Source organism: Macaca fascicularis, chromosome 5, assembly GCF_037993035.2.
Source record: "Macaca fascicularis isolate 582-1 chromosome 5, T2T-MFA8v1.1".
In the NCBI taxonomy this organism is placed as follows: domain Eukaryota; kingdom Metazoa; phylum Chordata; class Mammalia; order Primates; family Cercopithecidae; genus Macaca; species Macaca fascicularis.
The window spans coordinates 171753293-171773283 of NC_088379.1; the positions used below are offsets into that span (position 1 = coordinate 171753293).

General features: G+C 36.1%; 1 protein-coding gene across 5 annotated transcripts in view; it reads right to left on the minus strand.

Annotated features, from left to right (window-relative positions):
- The window catches only part of SPOCK3 (SPARC (osteonectin), cwcv and kazal like domains proteoglycan 3), a 482228-nt gene that overhangs the window by 143268 nt on the left and 318969 nt on the right, over positions 1-19991 (minus strand). For all 5 annotated transcript variants that reach the window (XM_065545673.1, XM_005556250.4, XM_074040734.1 and 2 more), the window contains one exon: positions 18614-18737. In XM_065545673.1, coding sequence (XP_065401745.1) covers positions 18614-18737 — 124 coding nt within the window. The remainder of the gene's footprint in view (positions 1-18613; positions 18738-19991) is intronic.

The following is a 19991-nucleotide window of genomic DNA, read 5'->3' on the forward strand; positions in this document are numbered from 1 at the left end:
CAAACAGGAATTATTAGTAGGAATATTTTATTTTTCTCCCAAAGCTAAACACATCTCAAAATACTCTGCAAAATTTTCGCATTTGACACAAAGCTCACAACAGCCTGTAGTGGCATATCAGAAAATGCCCAAAAGAAAACAACTGGACACATGGATGATCCTAAACTTCAAAATGTGGTAATAAATTTTAAAAATTGAAAGATCAAAAGGCTAGTAGGTTTATCTTATAATAATTTGATTTTATTTGTTTAACTAAACTTTGTCATTCAAATCAAAATTCTTGTTTAAATTATTATGGATTCATGTTGCTTTCAATTAAAATAGCTTCAAGTAAAATAAAACCTATAAAAATATGTTGTTTAATGATTTGTATGATACATGTGATTAATAAAATAATTTTTACTTACTCTTACCTTACTTTTTAATTATTTGTCTTAGTATATAATACAAGCTTTGTCAAATAACAACTAATAGGATTTTTCAAAGAGATACAAGTGTTCTTAAAAATAATAAAAAATAAGATGAGAGTAGAAGGTCATGAGGATAGCATTTCAGAAGAAATTAATTTTACAGATATAAATGAGAGTCAAATTTTTAAAAGAATGGGAGTAAGCAACAAGGGATACACTGTAAAAAAAAAAAAAACAAAAAAACAACAACAAAAAAAACAATGTAAGGAGCAGAAAGATTCAGGGCAGAAGGTTAAATTTAGCTAACAAGAGAAAAGACTTTGAACACTTCAAAGCAGTAGATGATTTCAATGGTTACCCAAACATAAAAATACTGACGTGTGATAGCTTGTACATACATTTCAATGTCTATGTGGTTTACATAACTAAATTGTTATATTAACTGCTTTAAAATACATAAAACATGAAGAAATTCCTTGTTTATTATGCTTAAGAAATACCAAGGGCTTATTTTAAAACATGTACTATTTTTATAACCAAGATACATGTTAAATGATCAATGGTCCCCAAGCCGTTTTATGCACTGGTAGCAATAGTACATTTTGGGATTTCTAAATGTGAAAGATGGGCAAGAACTGGTGAATTTAGCTTTGACACAGTTATACGAACACATAAAACGTAGCGTTTCCTCTGAGTAAAGTCTCCCCTTGAGTAAATCTGAGGGATTAACCTAAAAAGCCATGATTTCCTGAGCCTTAAAATGCCCTCGGTTGACTCACTTCAAGAAAATTTGTACATCTGACACCAGGGCTCAGAACACACATTTGGGAAGGAGAAGTCCTGGCAATGGTGTCATAGTGAAGAGGAAGGAACTGTTAATCAGAGCGGTTAAAACATTAAGAGTAAGTTTCTATAGGAAAAGTGACTATAAAAAGGAAGAATCATGAGGTTAACATGAAACAGAGAGAGTGGAAACAAACTAGTTAACCTTTCAAAGGTTAAAAATACATTAACTAGTTAACCATTCAAAGGTTAAAAATACATTAAATATTGTAAAAAACAATAACGATCTTTCTAGGATTCGCATGCACAAAAACACGTCTGGAACCATTTCTATAGGCACCTTGTGTATTTATGTTGTTAAGAAACACACAATATACTCAACATGAGATTATACTGATCTCTCCAATTCCATTTGTCAAGAGGAACACACTCTGGGTTATCAATCTCAGGGGAGAACCCTACACACTTCAGTCTATTGCATCTTAACACGGGAGTCACCAAGAGAAACTTTCACAAGGCAGCCCTGGAAGAAACAATGCTTTGCTCACTTGGGGAAGAGACAGAGCAAGATGGGCTTCAATGTGTTCGGACCCTGCCCCCACCCATGGCTAATGGACCCTCCAGCAGCTGACACAAGGCAACTGATGCCCACCCATTTCCTGCTGCAGTAGAGGGACCCAACCTCTCTTATACGGAATCTGAAATCCTGAAAGCTTTGGGCCTGCCTGGGGGCCACAGAGGTGCATGCTTAAGCAGAACAAAGGAACACTCATTACATTTGAAACAGGAAGAGATACTCCCACACAAGGTGCTAATACAAGCACAGGCTGTGTGGCCTTCCTATCTCTCGGTAAGGAAGTGTTCCAGGCTCATGGCCCATCTTTATGTGAATGAGTGGGGGTCAAAAGACTGCACATGAGATTACCTTCCCCAATGCCAATCCAACATATCAGCATTCTTTGCCGCTTGCCTTTTTCCATGTTTGTAAATATTTTCTCGGTGAATGAGAAACTTACATTTAGTTATATGTTCAACCAATTTTCTTAAATGTGCAATAGAATCTGTCTTACATTCTTGCTGCCTTCTTCTGCAGTATAAAATTCTAGGAACTTTTCCAACTACACGGCCCATGTTCTTAAATACAGGTGGATTTACCATCAGGACTGTATTAGAGAGCTCAACTCTTCCCCTCTTCACCAATCGGGGGTCCCTCTGATTTACTTTGAGTCAGGGAGGGCAGGGGAAAAGATTAACTTTTTTTTTTCCCCTGTAGCTCCATCAATTACTAAGATTACTAATATCTCACTATGTGCTGATGAGATATGACAGTTTGTCCCTGTAAAAATTGCTTTATATATCTCAAGACTATTTTATTATATACTTCCATGATTGGAACTATTGTATCAGATTTTCCAGTTAAATTAACATCTTCATCATTATGTAATAATTCTCTCTGCCATTTTCTGTGGTGTTTATGTGAAAATCGAGTTTGTCTAATATTAATAGAGCTGCCCTATTATTGTGTAGTGTTGGGGACAAGTACCCAATGCATTGCTGTACCTTGTGGGAGCAGAGACACTGACAGCCTTTTGTTCTGTATTATCTATTCAATTTTGTTGGTTTAGGAAATACAGTTGCAAGACAGAGATAGTGTCTAAGTACAATATTCCTTTGTTTCTGGCCCAGGGTATTATGTCTTCTGCCAACCTCCAAGAAATTGCAGCATCTTGCAAATAGGATAAAATTTTCAGACCCTTCACAATTCTAGTGGTTTTTGGCAATGACAATGAGATGCTGGCTGAAAAGTGACTTTCTGTAAGTGAAAGAACAGAGGTCCCACAGACCATATTAGAAGACCCAGTAGTGAATTCTATCACCCAAATCATGAACAAGGGTAGTGAAAGGCTCACCCATATTCTCTGTTATTAAAAGTTTCAAGCCTAGTCTGGGTGCAATGGCTTATGCCTATAATCCCAGCACTTTGGGAACCCAAGGCAGGCGGATAACTTGAGGCCAGGAGTTTGTGACCAGCTTGGGCAACATAGTGGGATCCTATCTCTACACAAAAATTAAAAAAAAAAAGGGGGGGGCTGGACTGGTACTGTGCACCTGTAGTCTAAGCTACTCAGAAGTTGAAGCAGGAGGATCATTGAGCCCTGGAATTCCAGGCTGCAGTGGTCTGATTTTGTCAGTGCACTCCAGCCTGTGTGACAGAGCAAGACCCTCTCCCTAACATAGAAAAAACATTTTTCATGTCTGGACAGTAGGTTTGGTTCAGACTGTTCCAATGTGTTCCAATGGCACTTTGGTCAGTTATTGCTCACTCATCTCTGGGCAAGGGGAGGAAGGGTTTTTATTTTGACAGTGGGTTCAAGGTTTCTCTCTCTCCAAGTGAGACAGAAGGCCCAGTACACTCATTCCCATATACTGAAGAACTTTGCTATAGGGAGTGACTCAAGCTTTTAAGACTGTATTGGATGCAGGCACCCAACCCAAGTCACTATCATATCTGGTTCTGTTGGAGAAGGTGGCACAGGTTTCAACTGGTAGGGTTTGGGCAGGGTTTACACTATGAAAGGTAATAAGGAATGTAAGCCAACATGAACTTTCATGTGAGGCTTTTGGGGCCAATTCAATGCATGCTATTCTGGCTTCCACATCTGAATTCACATTAGGTAGCGATGTGCTATGTATTTGTAGTTTTTTGTCTGGAAAACGGTAGAAGAGATTCTTCCCTACCATGAGTGAGCCAAGATCCATGTGTAAAGAAGTTTCCTTGTGGGAGGTGGAAACCTCTTATCGTTTGCCACAAATAGGTGCATATAACTTCATACAATGATTAATTTCCTGTGTCAATCTGAATGGGCTAAGGGATACCATATAGATGGTCAAACATTATTTCTGGGCATGACTATGAGGATGTTTCCAGAACAGATGAGCATTTGAATTGGTAGACTGAGTACAGAAGACCCTCTCACCAATGTGGGTGGGCATCATCCTATTCGTGGAGAGTCTGGATAGAATAAAAAAGGCCGAGGGAGTGCAAATTGCCTCTCTGTTTGAGATATCTATCTTCTGTCCTCTGACATCAGCACTCATTTCTCTCAGGGTTTTGGACTCACATCTGGGACTTACACCATCTGTCCCTTGACTCTCACACCTTGGGCCATGGACTGAATTACATCATCAGCTTTCCTGACTTTCCTGCTTGTAGACAACAGATCTTGGTACTTGTCAGCATCTATTACCACGTGACTCAATTCCTGTAATAAATCTCCTCATCTCTTTCTCTCTCTCTATCTCTCTCACCCTCTCTCGATATATACATATATGGGTTGTAATTCTGTGGATAACGCTAACAAACCTTAAATGCCTACAACTTTTCCTATGCAGATGATACCCTGTTGTTTGTCAAGTCCAAAGTCTCAATCTCAATGACTCTGACTGCAGTATTATTACACCTCTGTCAGAAGAGATAACTGATAAACCCTAACAAAGTTTGGCATCTGTTCAGTATATTTCTTTTCTTTCTTTCTTTTTTTTTTTTTGGAGACAGAGTCTTGCTCTATCACCCAGGCAGGAGTGCAGTGCCATGATCTCGGCTTACCTCAACCTCTGCCTCCCAGGTTCAAGTAGTTCTCCTGCCTTAGCCTCCTGAGTAGCTGGGATTACAGGTGACCACCACCACACCCATCTAATTTTTTTTATTTTTAGTAGAGATGGGGTTTCACCATGTTGGCCAGCCTAGTCTCGAACTCCTAACCTCATGATCTGCCTACCTTGGCATCCCAAAATGCTGGGATTACAGGCATGAGCCACCGCTACTGGCCCCTGTATACTATATTTCTTAGGGCTATGTGGGTGGATTTACAATGCTGATCTCTCCAACAGTGAAGAAAAACTACTATCTCTTTGATTTTTGTCACCAAAACGTAGACCCAAAACCTTATTGCATTCTTTGGGTATTGGAGAGAGCATATTCCCCACTTCGGCATTCTCCTTGGTCCTTGACAAGTCAACTAAACCAACAGGCTGATTTGGAAGCCACCCAGCAAGTTGTGTCACATCTCCTACCTGTGGGGTTCCACAACCCTAATGAGCACCTTTAGCTACAAATCTCTACTGAGACTTTTTCTGATAATGCTGTCGCTGTTCCAGTTTTACCAGCTGACTCTGACAGCATCACTGTACTATTTAAAACTAGCATGTGTCATATGTTAGCTCCTTGGACTACTTGCAGTCTGACAACAGTTCACCTTTTATCACCAAATCTATTCAGTAATGGGTTGACCAGCAAGGTATTTAAGCACTTTCCATGCTCCTGATCATCCCAAGAATCTGATATTGTTAGGCATCGGGATTGCCTCTTAAAAAATAAACTCAAAAAGATTTATGTCTTTGCCTCCCTCACCCCTACATGGTTCACACACCTTAGTAAGGCAATTTGGTCCCTGAATTTTGCTGTCCCCAGAAAAGGAGTATACCCTCTCACTGGCTCCTGGGTAGCGAATAAGATGAAAGGAGGTTATATATACCTATTTTAAACATTGAGGAGTTCTCTTTACTTCCCCTAACAGCAACTGCAGGCTGTCTTGGTTGCTGCACCCTCCAGTTGGCAGCCTGTCCAAAGGGAGCCTTAGGGATTCAAACTCAATTGTGGATCACACTGCTCTTTGATTCCACTGACAGTAGTCCACGCAGGCCACAGATGAAAACATAATGGGTCTCTCTTTATAAAACTCCCCCTGTCCCACCTAATAGACTCTTATGGACACAATGTTCTTGTGTAAAGTTTAGGAGTTGATGGAAAGAAAGAAAAATTTTAGTGACTATAATGGGACCCACTAATCTTGTGGTGATAGAAGGCGAACAACACCAGGTATTCCTGGAGAGGGAACACCTTAGACTCTGCAATAAATAGAGGGACAAGAAACATTCATGAGCTTTTGTTTTTCCAAGCCACGCTGACATCTTTGCTCCCCAAGGAAAATGCCCTTGTGTGTCTTCCAAAATGTTGCAAGTGTCTTAAAGTTAACTGCGTGCTGGATCTGACTTCCCCAGACACTCCTTTTTCCATTTCACTTAACCTTACCAGAGAAGTCTAGAAACAAGAGATGGCACCAGCTCCTGAACCTCCCATGTAAATCACCTGTCAACACCATCAGACGTCTTTACCACCTCCCCTCTCATTCTGTGGGGTGAATGAATGCTACCAGTCTGGTTGCTAGACAAACCAAGATAAATTAGGCACACTTCCTTCAAGCTATCACTCCAAAAACAAGGAGTAGAGTCTATTATTCTAACTGAATTGGGAAACCTGAGATCTGACAGCAGGCTGGAGAGCCATATTTGATATACTGTCAATCTATGTTCCATGAACAATATAGGTCCCACCTGCAGAGTCACATCAGTTTTAACAACACTTTCTTTCCGGGGCACCATATGCACTATTAGCATTGTACTTCCGGAAAGGAAACCAGGCATTAACTTGTTTTTGTCCTGAAAATAGAGTGACATACACTTCAGGGGTGGTCTTAGAGACCCTCATCTACTTTAGGAAACAGCACCAGTAGATAACGTAGCCCTCAGCTAACTCAGGAGCTCTCTCTAAAATTAATTTATCACAGGTGACATATTTCCAAGTGTGACACCAGGCTCATTACTTATGGACACCTTGCAAGAAGTTCTTTTTGTAAGAGGAGGTATGCATTAGAAAAGTTGATAATAAATGTTTCACTAACAAATTTTGTGAAGTGAAGTGAGCAATGACAGGACGTTGTTTCTGAAAGGCATTCAGGTCAGTCCCAGTCCACTGACCAGATATTTTGGATGACACAATTGTCCAAGACGCCTCTCTGTAGGTCAAGTAGTGACATCTATGCAATCACTAGTGTATCCTGCTGTACCTGACTTAATTCCATAGGCCAAGTAGAAAGGCCAAGACAAAAACGTAAGGCAAAAGTCACATTGGATATATAAGGTAGATCTGGATGATGTATGTGATGTTTCCAGGAGGCTGGCTCTGAGACCCTGGAGTGGGGGGTCGGAGACACTGCTGAGATAAATTTTGCTTGCAGGTTTGTATCATCCTCCTGCTTAGAGTTCTCTCCATGATATCCTTAATTAAAGGCTACATGAGATAAATTGAACAGATTTGGTTCAAATACCTGTTGATGGAGTGGCCTACGTAGAGGAACATTCTCTAGAAGCCAAGATGTGGAAACAAAGGTCAGATACTGTTTGGAGGCAGATCTCCTGGGTTCACTCACATTTTTGCACATCATGCAATCAGAGGCACTGACAGCTTTTGTTCTGTGTACTCTTTTCAAGGACGTTTATGTAGCAAATGGATTTAGAAAGTATTTCCTTCTGAAATACTGGCTTTTGAACTTTTAAAAATTTTCTTTTAATATTGTAAGTGTACATTTCCACCGTTTTTTGCATCACATTAATCTTGCTGAATACTTTTTGTTGGTATAATGGTACGGTATTTTTGGTAGGTCATATGGCTTTTCTGTCTGGATGGACTTTACTTTGGTAATCTCTCATTTTACTGTAATGTGTCTGGACTTGGGTTTCTTCTTGTTTATCTTACTTGGTATACACTGTGTTTCCTGTACTTGTGGAATCATGTATTTCATCACTTCTGGAAAATTCTCAACCAAATTCTCTTTTAATATTTTCTCTGTGTTATTACTTCGGATTACTCTTTCTATATTTCATATTAAACTTTGGATACTTTTTCATTCTACTCTACAGTCTATATATTCTACCTTTTTGGGTAATTTTTCAGAAACATGTATGTGTATGCATGTACACACATATAATATATATATAATATTTGCATATATTGCACACATGTAATATATATGATACATACACATATTACAGTTTATTATTGTATGTTACATACATAATACATATACATGTACACACACATATAAGTTGTAGTTCATTATCTTCAAGTTCATCTAATCTGCTGTTTAATCTACTGACTTAATTTTTAATTAAATAATATTTTAATTAAATAAATGATATTTGGTTCTTTTAAAAGCTGAGGTTTTTTTTCTGAAAGTATATTTGGTATTGTTTGAATATTTCAATATCATTTTTAAATTTTTAAATACTTCATACATTAATATATATTATACAGTTGATGTCTGTTAAGGAGCTGAGAACATTTAAGGGATTCTCCTGATACTTGGAAGCCTCAATATATACATTCTCTGTAGAAATCTATTATGAATTCAGACTTCTAAGGATTCCACAGAGTTTGTTCGGCCAACTCAAATTCACAAGCAATTAAATAAATATTATAAATAAAGGAGCACACCAATACAATACAAATAAACTAATAAACAAAATGAGGCAAGCTAACAGGAGCAAGAGTGAACAATGCCAACAGCAAGAACAAGGCAAGATTTGTATTTTAAATACTTAAAATTCTAAAATTGTTAGACACAAATTATTATTAAAGGGTCTCAGCTTTGGGCTTGCCTGACCTCTGCTCAGATGTAGTGTAATTCAGAACACCAGACCCATGCAAGAGCAGCTCAAAAGTATCAACACTATACCATAATAATGATATTATTACCCCATGCTACTGCAGGGACCTGTAGATTACTTTTCAGATTCCTAGTGCCTGATGACAAATATTTCCTTTCTTTTCACCGGAGGCACAGCTGTTCAGAGGGGTTGTCTAATTCATTGACATCACTATGCTTCCACATCGAGCCTACTCTACCATTCTTTCACAGGCCATTAATCTTAATATTTTCGGATTCTAGTTATTGACAGTTTTTTTTTTTTTCCTTTCTCAGTTTCTGCATTAGTGTTGTTACCTTCTATTTCATTTGGCTGTTTATTTGGCTTACTTTAGATACAAAAACATACTTAACCCACTGTCATTTCACATAACAAGACTAATTTTCTTGGTGGAGTACATTTAGGGTGGGAAGAGGTTAAAGGCCACTGAAACATACAGTGCTCATAGAGTATATCCAGTGTGATTGTGGGAAAAAATATAATTTGCTCAGGTACCCCAAAAGGATATGACAGCCACATTCTGTTGTGTTTATTTTATAATTCAAGTGATTATAAACTGATATAGATATAATATATGTCATACTATTTTTTTCTTTATCTAGAAAAATGTCATATTAATTTTAAAATCATCTGTGTATTATTTGTTATTGATATAAAATTAGCATGCTTAATTACATGTTATACAAAATAATTTTATTATAGTATTACTTTTATTTAACCATATTTTTATTCATAGCCATAGTATTAGTCTTGCTCTTTACTAGCTCTATGCCCTTATGAACTTATTTAAAATCTGTTTCAATGTCTTATGTTTAAAATGGGAACAACATTAGTGTATGTTAGTGTTTGTTATATATCTTATAGCATTGCTAAAATTAAGACGTTAATGCATATATAAATTAACACATTAGCTTAATTGAGTCATTCATTAATACATTAATTAATACAATAATACTGATTAACACACATTATGCAATCATGATATGTTAATTTTTTCAAAGAATATTTGTTTGTTGATATGAGTTGGGTGCCTTTGACAAAAGGAATATAGAGCTCTTCCAAAGGTGCTGTGCATACATTTACTTAATTACCTGGAAACTTTCTGAGTAACTCAGCTGGAATAACTTCTAGTAACATAGTAAGGATGGCACACGCTATAGTTATCTTTACAGATGAATAACATTATATTAATTGAAATAAGCCAGGCACAAAAAGATAAATACCACATGTTCTCACTCATATGTGGGAGTTAAAAAATATTTTGAGCCCCTGGAAGTAGAGAGTAGAATTGGGGGTATTAATGTCTGAGAAGGAGAGAAAAATAGGGAGGATAAAAAGAGGTTGGTTTACAGATACACATGGATAACCTATTTACTTTTTTACAATCTTTCTGAAGAGTTGAAATATATATGGTTTCTTTATATCTCTCCCATTGCCTCCCATGTTTTTTTTTTCCCCCTTGGCAAAGTGATGAATAATTAATGTTACAAAGGACATCATTAAGGTAAAATTCACAAGTGATAAATGCATCAATTAAGGTCTTGCTGGGAGTTTTATTGCACAGTGCAGTGCTGTGGTTAACTGTATGTGAGCTTAACTGGGCTCCAATTCCAGCATTGTAATTCACCAGCTTTATGGCTGACATGGGTTTCCTTTTCTTTATCCTTAGTTTGCAGATCATTATAAAAAAGTCTTGTAAATTTCTTTAAAGATTAAATTACTACACATAAAATATTTAGGATATTAACTGATATTATTGTACATTTATTTTAGCAATTACTACAAATATTACTAGAACTTCTATTACCACAACTAGTATATGCCTAGTATTATTATCATTATGTTTCTCTTAAAGAACATGTATATTTAAACATGTTCTACATAGTTTAGGATTTTTTAGACAAATGGGTTCCTTATATATACAAACTAGATGGACTGTTTATTAACTACAAGATATCTAAGGTATAAAATTAACATGAAAATTCCCCAAGTGAATATATGTGATGTTAGTCCTTTTTTAGTATATAGTAACACAAGATGAAGACACTGATATTATATGTTCTATTCTGTGATGGCTACAGAAAACTTAATTAACATAGGCTTAAGCTCTATTAAAACTTCATTTTTTTACAAACAAAAATCTATAGGTAACTTCATTCCTAATGTTGAAAATACTGAACACTTTTCTTATAAATTGGGACTAAGGCATGGAGATGCATTGAACCTTGTAGTGGAAGTCCTAACCAAAACCTAAGGCAAGAAATAGAAAGATAAAAAAGGAAGAAATAAACCTGCCTCTATTCATGGAGAAGGATATTATGTGTAAAATAATCTGGAGAGATCTACAAAACATTACTAGAAATAATAAGTGAATTTAGCAAAGTGGTAATATACAAGTCAGTATAGAAAATTAACAATATAACAATATACTATCAGCAAACAGTTAAAAATTGAATTAAAATTAAATTTACAATAGTACTAATAAAAAACTACTTAACAAATTTAATAAACGGCATTATGAAATCCTATACTGAAAATTACCAAACATTAATTAATGAAATATAACTAAATGGAGAGATATACCAAGTGTGTGGATTTGAAGATTTGGTACTGCACAATATCTAAAAAAATGACTCCAACTTGTTTTCTATAGAAACTGATAGACTGATTCTGAAATTCATATGGAAAGGCAAAGGGTAAACACCAAAGCAATAGTAAAAAGGTATAACAAAGTTGGACTTTGCACCGGAATTCAAAAGTCAGCATTAAGGTACAACAAATTAGACATGTGATACAGGATTAAGGACAAATAGTTCACTGAACATAATAAAGACAGAAACAGACCCACACATTTAGGACCATTTCATTTTTGACAAAGACGTCAAAGCGATCCAATGAAGTAAGACGCTATAAATGATTCTGCAACTGGTTGGCTACTTTAAAAAAAAAAAACATTGTGTAGAAACGGGTTTTTGCCATGTTACCAAGGCTTGTCTTGACCTTCCCAGCTAAAGCAATTTTCTTACCTCTGCTTCTCAAAAGGGTGGGATTATAGGCGTAGGCCACTGTGCCTGGCCTGGTTGGCTACATTAAAACAACAACAACAACAACAAAAACCCTACCTTCTCCTATACACAAAAACTAATGAGTATCACAGTCCTAAATCTAAAAGTTAAAATTTTAAAGCTTCTAGAAGACACAGAAGATTGTTTTCTGCAACAAGTAATAATCATAGAAAGTTGATGAGTTAGGCTTATTTATCATGCATAATATCTAAAAATATATTTTATTAATACTCTGATATCACAGGCTTTAAGCCAGTGAGAAACAAACAACTTAATAAATTTAAAAGCCATATATTTTATTTTATTTTATTTTTTAGTGATTCAAATAAAGGTAGTTACCACATTATGTGTAGCAACATAGAAAAATAATGAAGGGTAATTAATTTAAAAAATGAATTTGCTTCAATTTTATATTAAAATATTGAAAGGCAGTTAAGAACATGGGCTCTGGACTTAGCTGAGTAACACTGGTCAAATGACTTAAATTCTCTGTGCATCACAGTTCTCATCTATCAAGGAGGGAAAATAACCAGTTAATGTATTTAAAATATTTGAAATATTTGCCAGAAAATATGGTCTACATAAATGTTTGATTTATATATGTACACGCACATTATACATATGCACACACACTTGTATATATGAGGTTATGAAAGTTAATGTAGTGAAAAGGCCATGGGATACCATATTGCAAGATCAAACACAAGTTACTGTGAATGGTAGACAAAAACCAGGCACCCGTGCCTCTGACTCATTACATTATACCTTCCCCACAGATAGGCCACTGGCACCAAGCTGTGGGAAACACGGATCAGGGCATTAGGAAAATAACTTAGTATCCAGAAACGTATGTAAAAATAAAGGGACTGGGGTGAAGGTATTCTGGAGCAAGGTACCCTGTCTTCTCTTAGAAGCTTCTATTCAAAGGCACCAGTCATTGATCAAGTCAATGGCCAATCAGGGATTTGAAAAAGCAAAAACAAACAACAAAATGAGTTCTTTTCCCACATGTGAAGCTGCTTTGCAAGTGTTTTTTGGCTGTTTGCTTCACTGCAAGTGGCAAATTTAAAATTTACATTTTTCCCAGTAACTGAAGACCGGAGAGGATGTATTTTGTGCTTCAACACATGGCTCCAGGGAGTAAGGATAGGGAGTGTTGGAAACAAAATCAATGTAAGGAGAGGAAGACTTTTTTAACAATTAGAACACTCCTCAAATATAGAGGTTTACCTCGCAGAATATGATTTCATACCAGGGACTTTATTGCATAGAAGTTTTTCCTAGATGTTCTTTTAAGTTCCTTTTGAATTTGAAATTTTATGATAAGGTTCATTCATATTATTTCCTGTAATGTTCAGTGCTGTAATAAGAATTGATCCCCATAAATGACCATGGTAATGTTCTGGTGGTGTGATATTGATCGAGTTGGCCAAAAGTCAAACCCAATCTAAGTGGAAAAGCAAGTCACATGGAAAGAGTGCACATCCATTTTTGATAGTGGATCTTCCAAAATCAAATGATCTCAGCTCTAAATATTCAGAGGAAACAAGACAGAACAACTAAACACTAAAAAGTATAACATATCAAATTTCTCATGATTAGGAGTCAGAAATTATCTACCTTTCAAAATGTGCATATAGTTGCTAGAATTAGTAACTATAAAGAGAAAGTAAGAACATGCCTCAAATATGGAAAAAAAATAAATGACAGAAAGGTTAAAACATTATAGTAGCATGTTGAAACTTAAAATAGAAATTTTTTGAGCCAGGTGTGGTGGCTCACGGCTGTAATCCCAGCACTTTGGGAGGCTGAGGTGGGTGGATCATGAGGTCAGGAGATTGAGACCATCCTGGCTAACACAGTGAAATCCCATCTCTACTAAAAATACAAAAAAAAAAAAAAAAAATTAGCCAGGCGTGGTAGCGGGCGCCTGTGGTCCCAGCTACTTGGGAGGCTGAGGTAGGAGAATGGCGTGAAGCTGGGAGGCAGAGCTTGCAGTGAACTAGATTGCGCCATGGTACTCCAGCCTGGGCAACAGAGTGAGACTCCGTCTCAAAAAAAAAAAAAAAAAAAGAAAAAGAAAAGAAAATAGAAATTTTTTGAACAGTAATAAAAAAAATAGGCCTTCTCCTTTAAGGCTAATGTTATTGTTCACACACACACGTGCACACACACCCCTATCTTTTATTTAAGTATTCAAAGGCATTAATTTGAAGGGATGCACGTGATTCTCAGCCATGGCTACATATAAAAGTCACATGAGAAGTTTTAAAAATTCCAATTCATGGGACCCCATTCCAAATCAAGTTAAGTAGCATCTTTACAGCTGGATTTGGAAAACTGCAGTCTAAAATAGGTAAGCTTTATATTTGCCTTCCTTCAAAACCACACACACACACACACACACATACACATGCACACACAATTTTATGAACAATACTCATTTCTAAGGAATTAACGATTGTTTAGTTCCATGGCCAAGCAGCGCATCACTAAAAATGTGATAGAAAAGAGTTTAAAATCATCCACTGTTGTCCTCAGGGAATTTATATTACACATGTTCTACTCAAGTCTGAAACATTAGTATTATTTATTGACTTGTGCTCACGGCAAATGTAATGTACATTTTACATAACAAAGTGAGAAATATATCCATGATCTAACATAAATGCTGTATTGAAGAACAATTCCTAGTTCTTACTGAAGCTTGACAATACAATCAAAATAGACTTTGCCTGAAGTAAAGAAATGAAGGCCTTCATCTTTTGTGTCAATTTCAAGAATGATTACCTCTCAAACAACCTTGAACAGACTTATATTTTGATTTTTCTGGCAATGCTGAATTTGAAAGAATTCAGAGAAGACTGGTTCTTTTAAAAAGAAAGATTAAATAGGCTTCTAAAGAAAGTAAATCATTTTTTCTTAATAGGAAAAAAGACAATGTTCCAAAAATACTTTTTATGAAAATCACAAATGTCCCAATATTTTTTCAAGTAAGCCTATTTATCCATAGTTCCTCATCTATTCACTTTTCTTTTTGTGTATGCATTTTTAAAATACTCTGCTGAGGATTTCTAGAAATGCCAATTAACTTAAAAGCTTGAACTCAAATAAAATAATTATTCAAAATTGGTCACATTGCATAATGAAGTTTACCTTTCAAAATTATATCTTAGTTATGTCATTTGGCTACAGTCTTTCTTTGTGTACCTTCTGATATCCCTCTTTCCCACCACATCCCCCAGCTCCTGCACCTATTGTACTTCGTAATGACCTCACCTCCAGTTAGGATGTGCAATGGAAATATCATTTATAATCTTCTCTCTATAAAATGAGCTGAAAGTAATGAACAAACATTGTGGGTCTAAAATAGAACTTGTAGGAATATTATTTGTAGTGTTAAAAAACCCCTTTGTATCAATGCATGGGTCGACAATTCAGCAGATGAATAGGAAAGGCTTCCACAGCAAGATGACACTTCCACACTGAATGTAAGGCCCCACATCCAAGACTCATCATATCTGGCTTCTGGTTTATCTTTAACATATCAGGACTACTCGGGGAGGATTTACGACTTCAAGCAAGGAGCTTCATGGACCCCACTGAGCTTAGAATTTGGAGCTCATCATTATTGTTCGAATGTGTTTACATCTGCCCTGTCAAAATTTGCAAGTTTATTGACAAAATTTAGTGATCCAAGAGCCAGAAGAAAGATCTTGTGATCTCTTACCTATATTCTATTTTCAACTCTCATAAGTAGATGTTGGGAACATAATAAGGTGACATTTACAAGAAGATACTGGCCTCTGTGGTCTTTGTTCTTGATCCAGTAGCTAAATAGCCTAGGGCAATACTTTCTTATGAGGGAGGAACAAAAAATCACCAACATGTTGAAGTCATTAATTTGAGATTCAAATCAAATAAACTCTTAAGAAAAGATTAGTAGGCCGGGCGCGGTGGCTCAAGCCTGTAATCCCAGCACTTTGGGAGGCCGAGATGGGCGGATCACGAGGTCAGGAGATCGAGACCACCCTGGCTAACACGGTGAAACCCCGTCTCAACTACAAAAAATTACAAAAAAAAAAAAAAAAAAAACTAGCCGGGCGAGGTGGCGGGCGCCTGTAGTCCCAGCTGCTGGGGAGGCTGAGGCAGGAGAATGGCGTGAACCCGGGAGGCGGAGCTTGCAGTGAGCTGAGATCCGGCCACTGCACTCCAGCCTGGGCTACAGAGCGAGACTCTGTCTCAAAAAAAAAAAAAAAAAAGAAAAGAAAAGATTAGTAAGGATAGTTCCACCTAAATTTTTACTGGGTTAAGAGTTCTACTTAGTTTTCATTGTTTTATATAGTTCAGTCTCATCGCTGTCAATGCCAAAGTTTAAGATTAGGATGGATGGTCCAAAGTGGAAAACTCACTAAGTTAGATTAGAATTAACAGAAATAAAAATGGTGATTTAGAGTTATTCAAGACCTATATTCACTTGAATCATGCTTTGTGTAATGTCTTTCTATGTAAAGAAAGCATTTGTTAAAAGTGACATTTATGCAAATAAATATTAAAATAATAATTCAAATATGAATTATCTATAAGATTAGTTGTGTTGATAATACTAATAAGATTAGATGATTTATAAGCCAAGGTATCACAGTGTGCCCCATGCCCAAGGAGAACAATGAGGAAACCCCATGAAATTGAATATATACCTGAATTAATCTACGTATAATAGGTGCTTTTAGTCTTGAATGAGAATCTGAGGGCTATTTCTTACATGCTAAGTAACTCTAACATCATCAATCAAGTCTCATCAAATAGAATTCCACTTCTAATTGTAACTTGGTGTCCTATGAAACTAAATTGGAAAAGGAAGGAGCACCTGCTAAGAGCAACCTAAAAAGAGTCCCAAAAATGTCAGCAGAAGCCAGTAGACTTCTGTTAGCACTCTTTGGGAATGATGACACCCTAGGCACAAACTTCTGGCACATATGTCCAATGTTGAGAAAGACATAGTTCTACTTAGGTGGATGCCAGTAAAAATTTCCAATCTCTCTACCACTGACTCCATTTGTTCAATCATCTACAATCACTAGATAAAATTAGGATTAAAATTTGCTTCCTCTGTAGCTCTTTCCATCAGTTTGAATATTACAATCTGCATCCTTCGTTATAAGTCAATAAATCAGTAAAATGATTTACACATCGTTTCCACGTGGGATTTTATGAGATAGATTCGCTCTCCCTTGTACTGACAACATGAATTCACTAAACTTGCAAAGCCAAAGCCCTACCTATACCATGTTAAATTCACCAAGATCAAGACCATGTTGAAAGGACCCCTGACACACTCCTCTCCTAGCAATAACTCCGCTTCTATATACATCTATAAAAGTTTAGCAGGTAGACATAAGACAGCTTCACTAAGGATACACAGTACTTGGCACCTAGTATGTACCATGTATGTATTTAGTGACTGAATTAATTAAGAGTATTGTAGTGCACTTGCCCAGATTTGTAATTGTAAAAGGCAAGTGGAAGTTTTGGGGAAATATTTGCTCAGACAAATTGTGATTCATAAGCAGGTATCCACAAAACCGAAGCATTTTAATAAAAGGTAAAAAAATTCTGGAAATAACTTTGCAGCAAGCACAATCAGATATGAACTAAGAAAAGGTTATTTATAGATCTCATGTATACTCTTTAGTAAGAATATTCGAATTGTTGCTTAAAAGGATATTAACATGTTTTTGTTTTTTCAAACAGGTTTGCTCTTGTTGTTCAGGCTGGAGTGCAATGGCGCAGCTCACTGCAACCTCCGCCTCCCTGGTTCAAGTGATTCTCCTGCCTCAGCCTCCAGAGTAGCTGGGATTACAGACGCCCACTACCATGCCTGACGCATTTTTGTATTTTTAGTAGAAATGGAGTTTCACCTTGTTGGCCAGTCTGGTCTCAAATTCCTGACTCAGGTGATTTGCCCACCTTGGCCTCCCAAGTGCTGGTATTACAGGTATAAGCCACTGCACCTGGCTTAATAATTTAATTATAGGGTAAGCTTCTTCTAGGGACACTGCATAATATGCTACACTACCTGTCTAAAATATATATTTCTTAAATCTAAATTTTTAAATGTATTCAGTCCCTAGGGTTTCAGATAAAAGACAGTGAGTCTGAACTCTTTCCTTTCTGTTACATAAGCTAAGGAAATTTATCAATGTCTTATTTAGGCAAAGTTTGTAAAAATCCCAAAATATTTTAACAATATGGGACACTTAATTGGGAGGAAGAATAATGTAGACGAGAGAGCAAAGGCATTGAATCAGAGATTATATCAAATCCCGGCTTCAGTGTCAACTAAATATGTGAAACTTGCCAAATTGCCTTTCTGATCCCGGTTTTTTCATCTAGTAAAGAGGTTTTTTTTTGGTGGCTTAAACGAGATAATATAGGAGATAAAATATGAGATTAAAAAAAGTAATTGTAGTGACAGATTGTAGCACATTTATTGTTGTTAAAATAATATTGATCACTAAAGCTATTGTACAGCACACTAACATTTCTGGCACCTTTCATAGTAGCAGCAAAGGAAAGGTTGGCTTTGATATTTGAGGGTTCATAGCTTTAGTATTTCAAACCTTAAAAATTCTGATATGGAAAAAACAAATACATATTGGATCATATTCCAAACCAGTGAGATTATTCATATTATTTTATAAAGTAAATGAGTAATTTGAATATCACATTAGATAACCAATAGTTTTAATCATTTACTAATACGTATGCATCACTTATTTCATACTAAACAACTATAGGTGTCTTTACCTGAAAAGAGTAGGTATGACCATCTGAACCACAAACAGGGCTGGGATAGACCATTGGGCACTGCTTGCAGGTAGATAATATGGGACCCCTCCATTGCCTATGGTCTACTCCTGCTTCTTTCATCCTGTTAAAAAATAAAGCAAGCATATTGAGCATATTTATTTAAGAACATGCATTTATATTAGCTCATTCCTCTCCTCCACTGCCATTCCAACTCCTGAAGATACATTAGAATCAACAAACGATTCTCATTTTTAATTTATTATTTCATGTCATATTTTTCATTATATCTTTTGATTTCTATCTCAAGGCTTGCCTCTAATGAAACAGGAATATGTCCCTTAAATATATTCTGCTAGTCACATATAAATGATAGCTGTATTTCTTCATGCAAACCCTTTTCATAGCCTCAGAAACAGAAGCAACACTTGCTCAGCAATAAAGGACTCACACATCTGGCACCTTCTTAAAAGCCGTCCTCACATTCCATTAGGAACAATATATAAGAGATGACACCTAATTCACTGGGTGCCTAAAAGTAAGAGTGGCTTACTTTTAGAGAAAACAGAAACAAAGAATTCCAATTTTCCAGCATTTACCAGTATTTAGAAAGCCAAATGACTAGGGTTAGTGACAGCAAATTTCCTTTTGTTGTGTAAAAATGTCTTAAAATAGATCCATGCGGCTTTGATATAGAATAACTTGAAAAAAATCCATTGTTTTCTGCTACCTACACTTACAATTGTTTGTTTCCCCACTTTGGTTAAATTGCTTTATTCCTTTGCCTATTTGTGTGAACAATTTACACAGAGTCAGGAAAATGGCTTAAAAGCTAGAAAAAAAAAAGTAACTGAGAATTCATTAAAAAATTAATATTTAGAAGTCCTGTAGTAAATCAATATTCGTTTATTACAACTGCTTATGGAGAGAGTAATTTGATGCCTTATGTCAGGATGAGAATAGATGTTTTACTAGAAACTATTTTTTCTTTGTGCCTTTTGTTTTCTTTTCATGAATATGTCAAATCTACAAATAGTGGTCCCAAAAGACTATCAAGACACATTTTAAGGACTTTCACTATAAGTAAAGAAGTTTGAACTATGTATTTCAAATTTTGCCAGAGTTTGGGTGGGCTGGGCATTACACATTGATTATTTTATCTCTCTTTCTCTCTCTCAGAAAAGATTTTCATGAAGCCTATCATAGTTCCAAATAAATTCTCTTTATTTCAGTTTTGTACATTCTGCCAAAAGACCACATTAAAACCTTGCTTCGCTACAAAGTTCATCTTATAACAGATACAATGAGAAAAAATTAATATGCAAATTTTTCCTGAAAAAAAATTGGCACGATATCCTAGCGAGAAATAAAACAATGA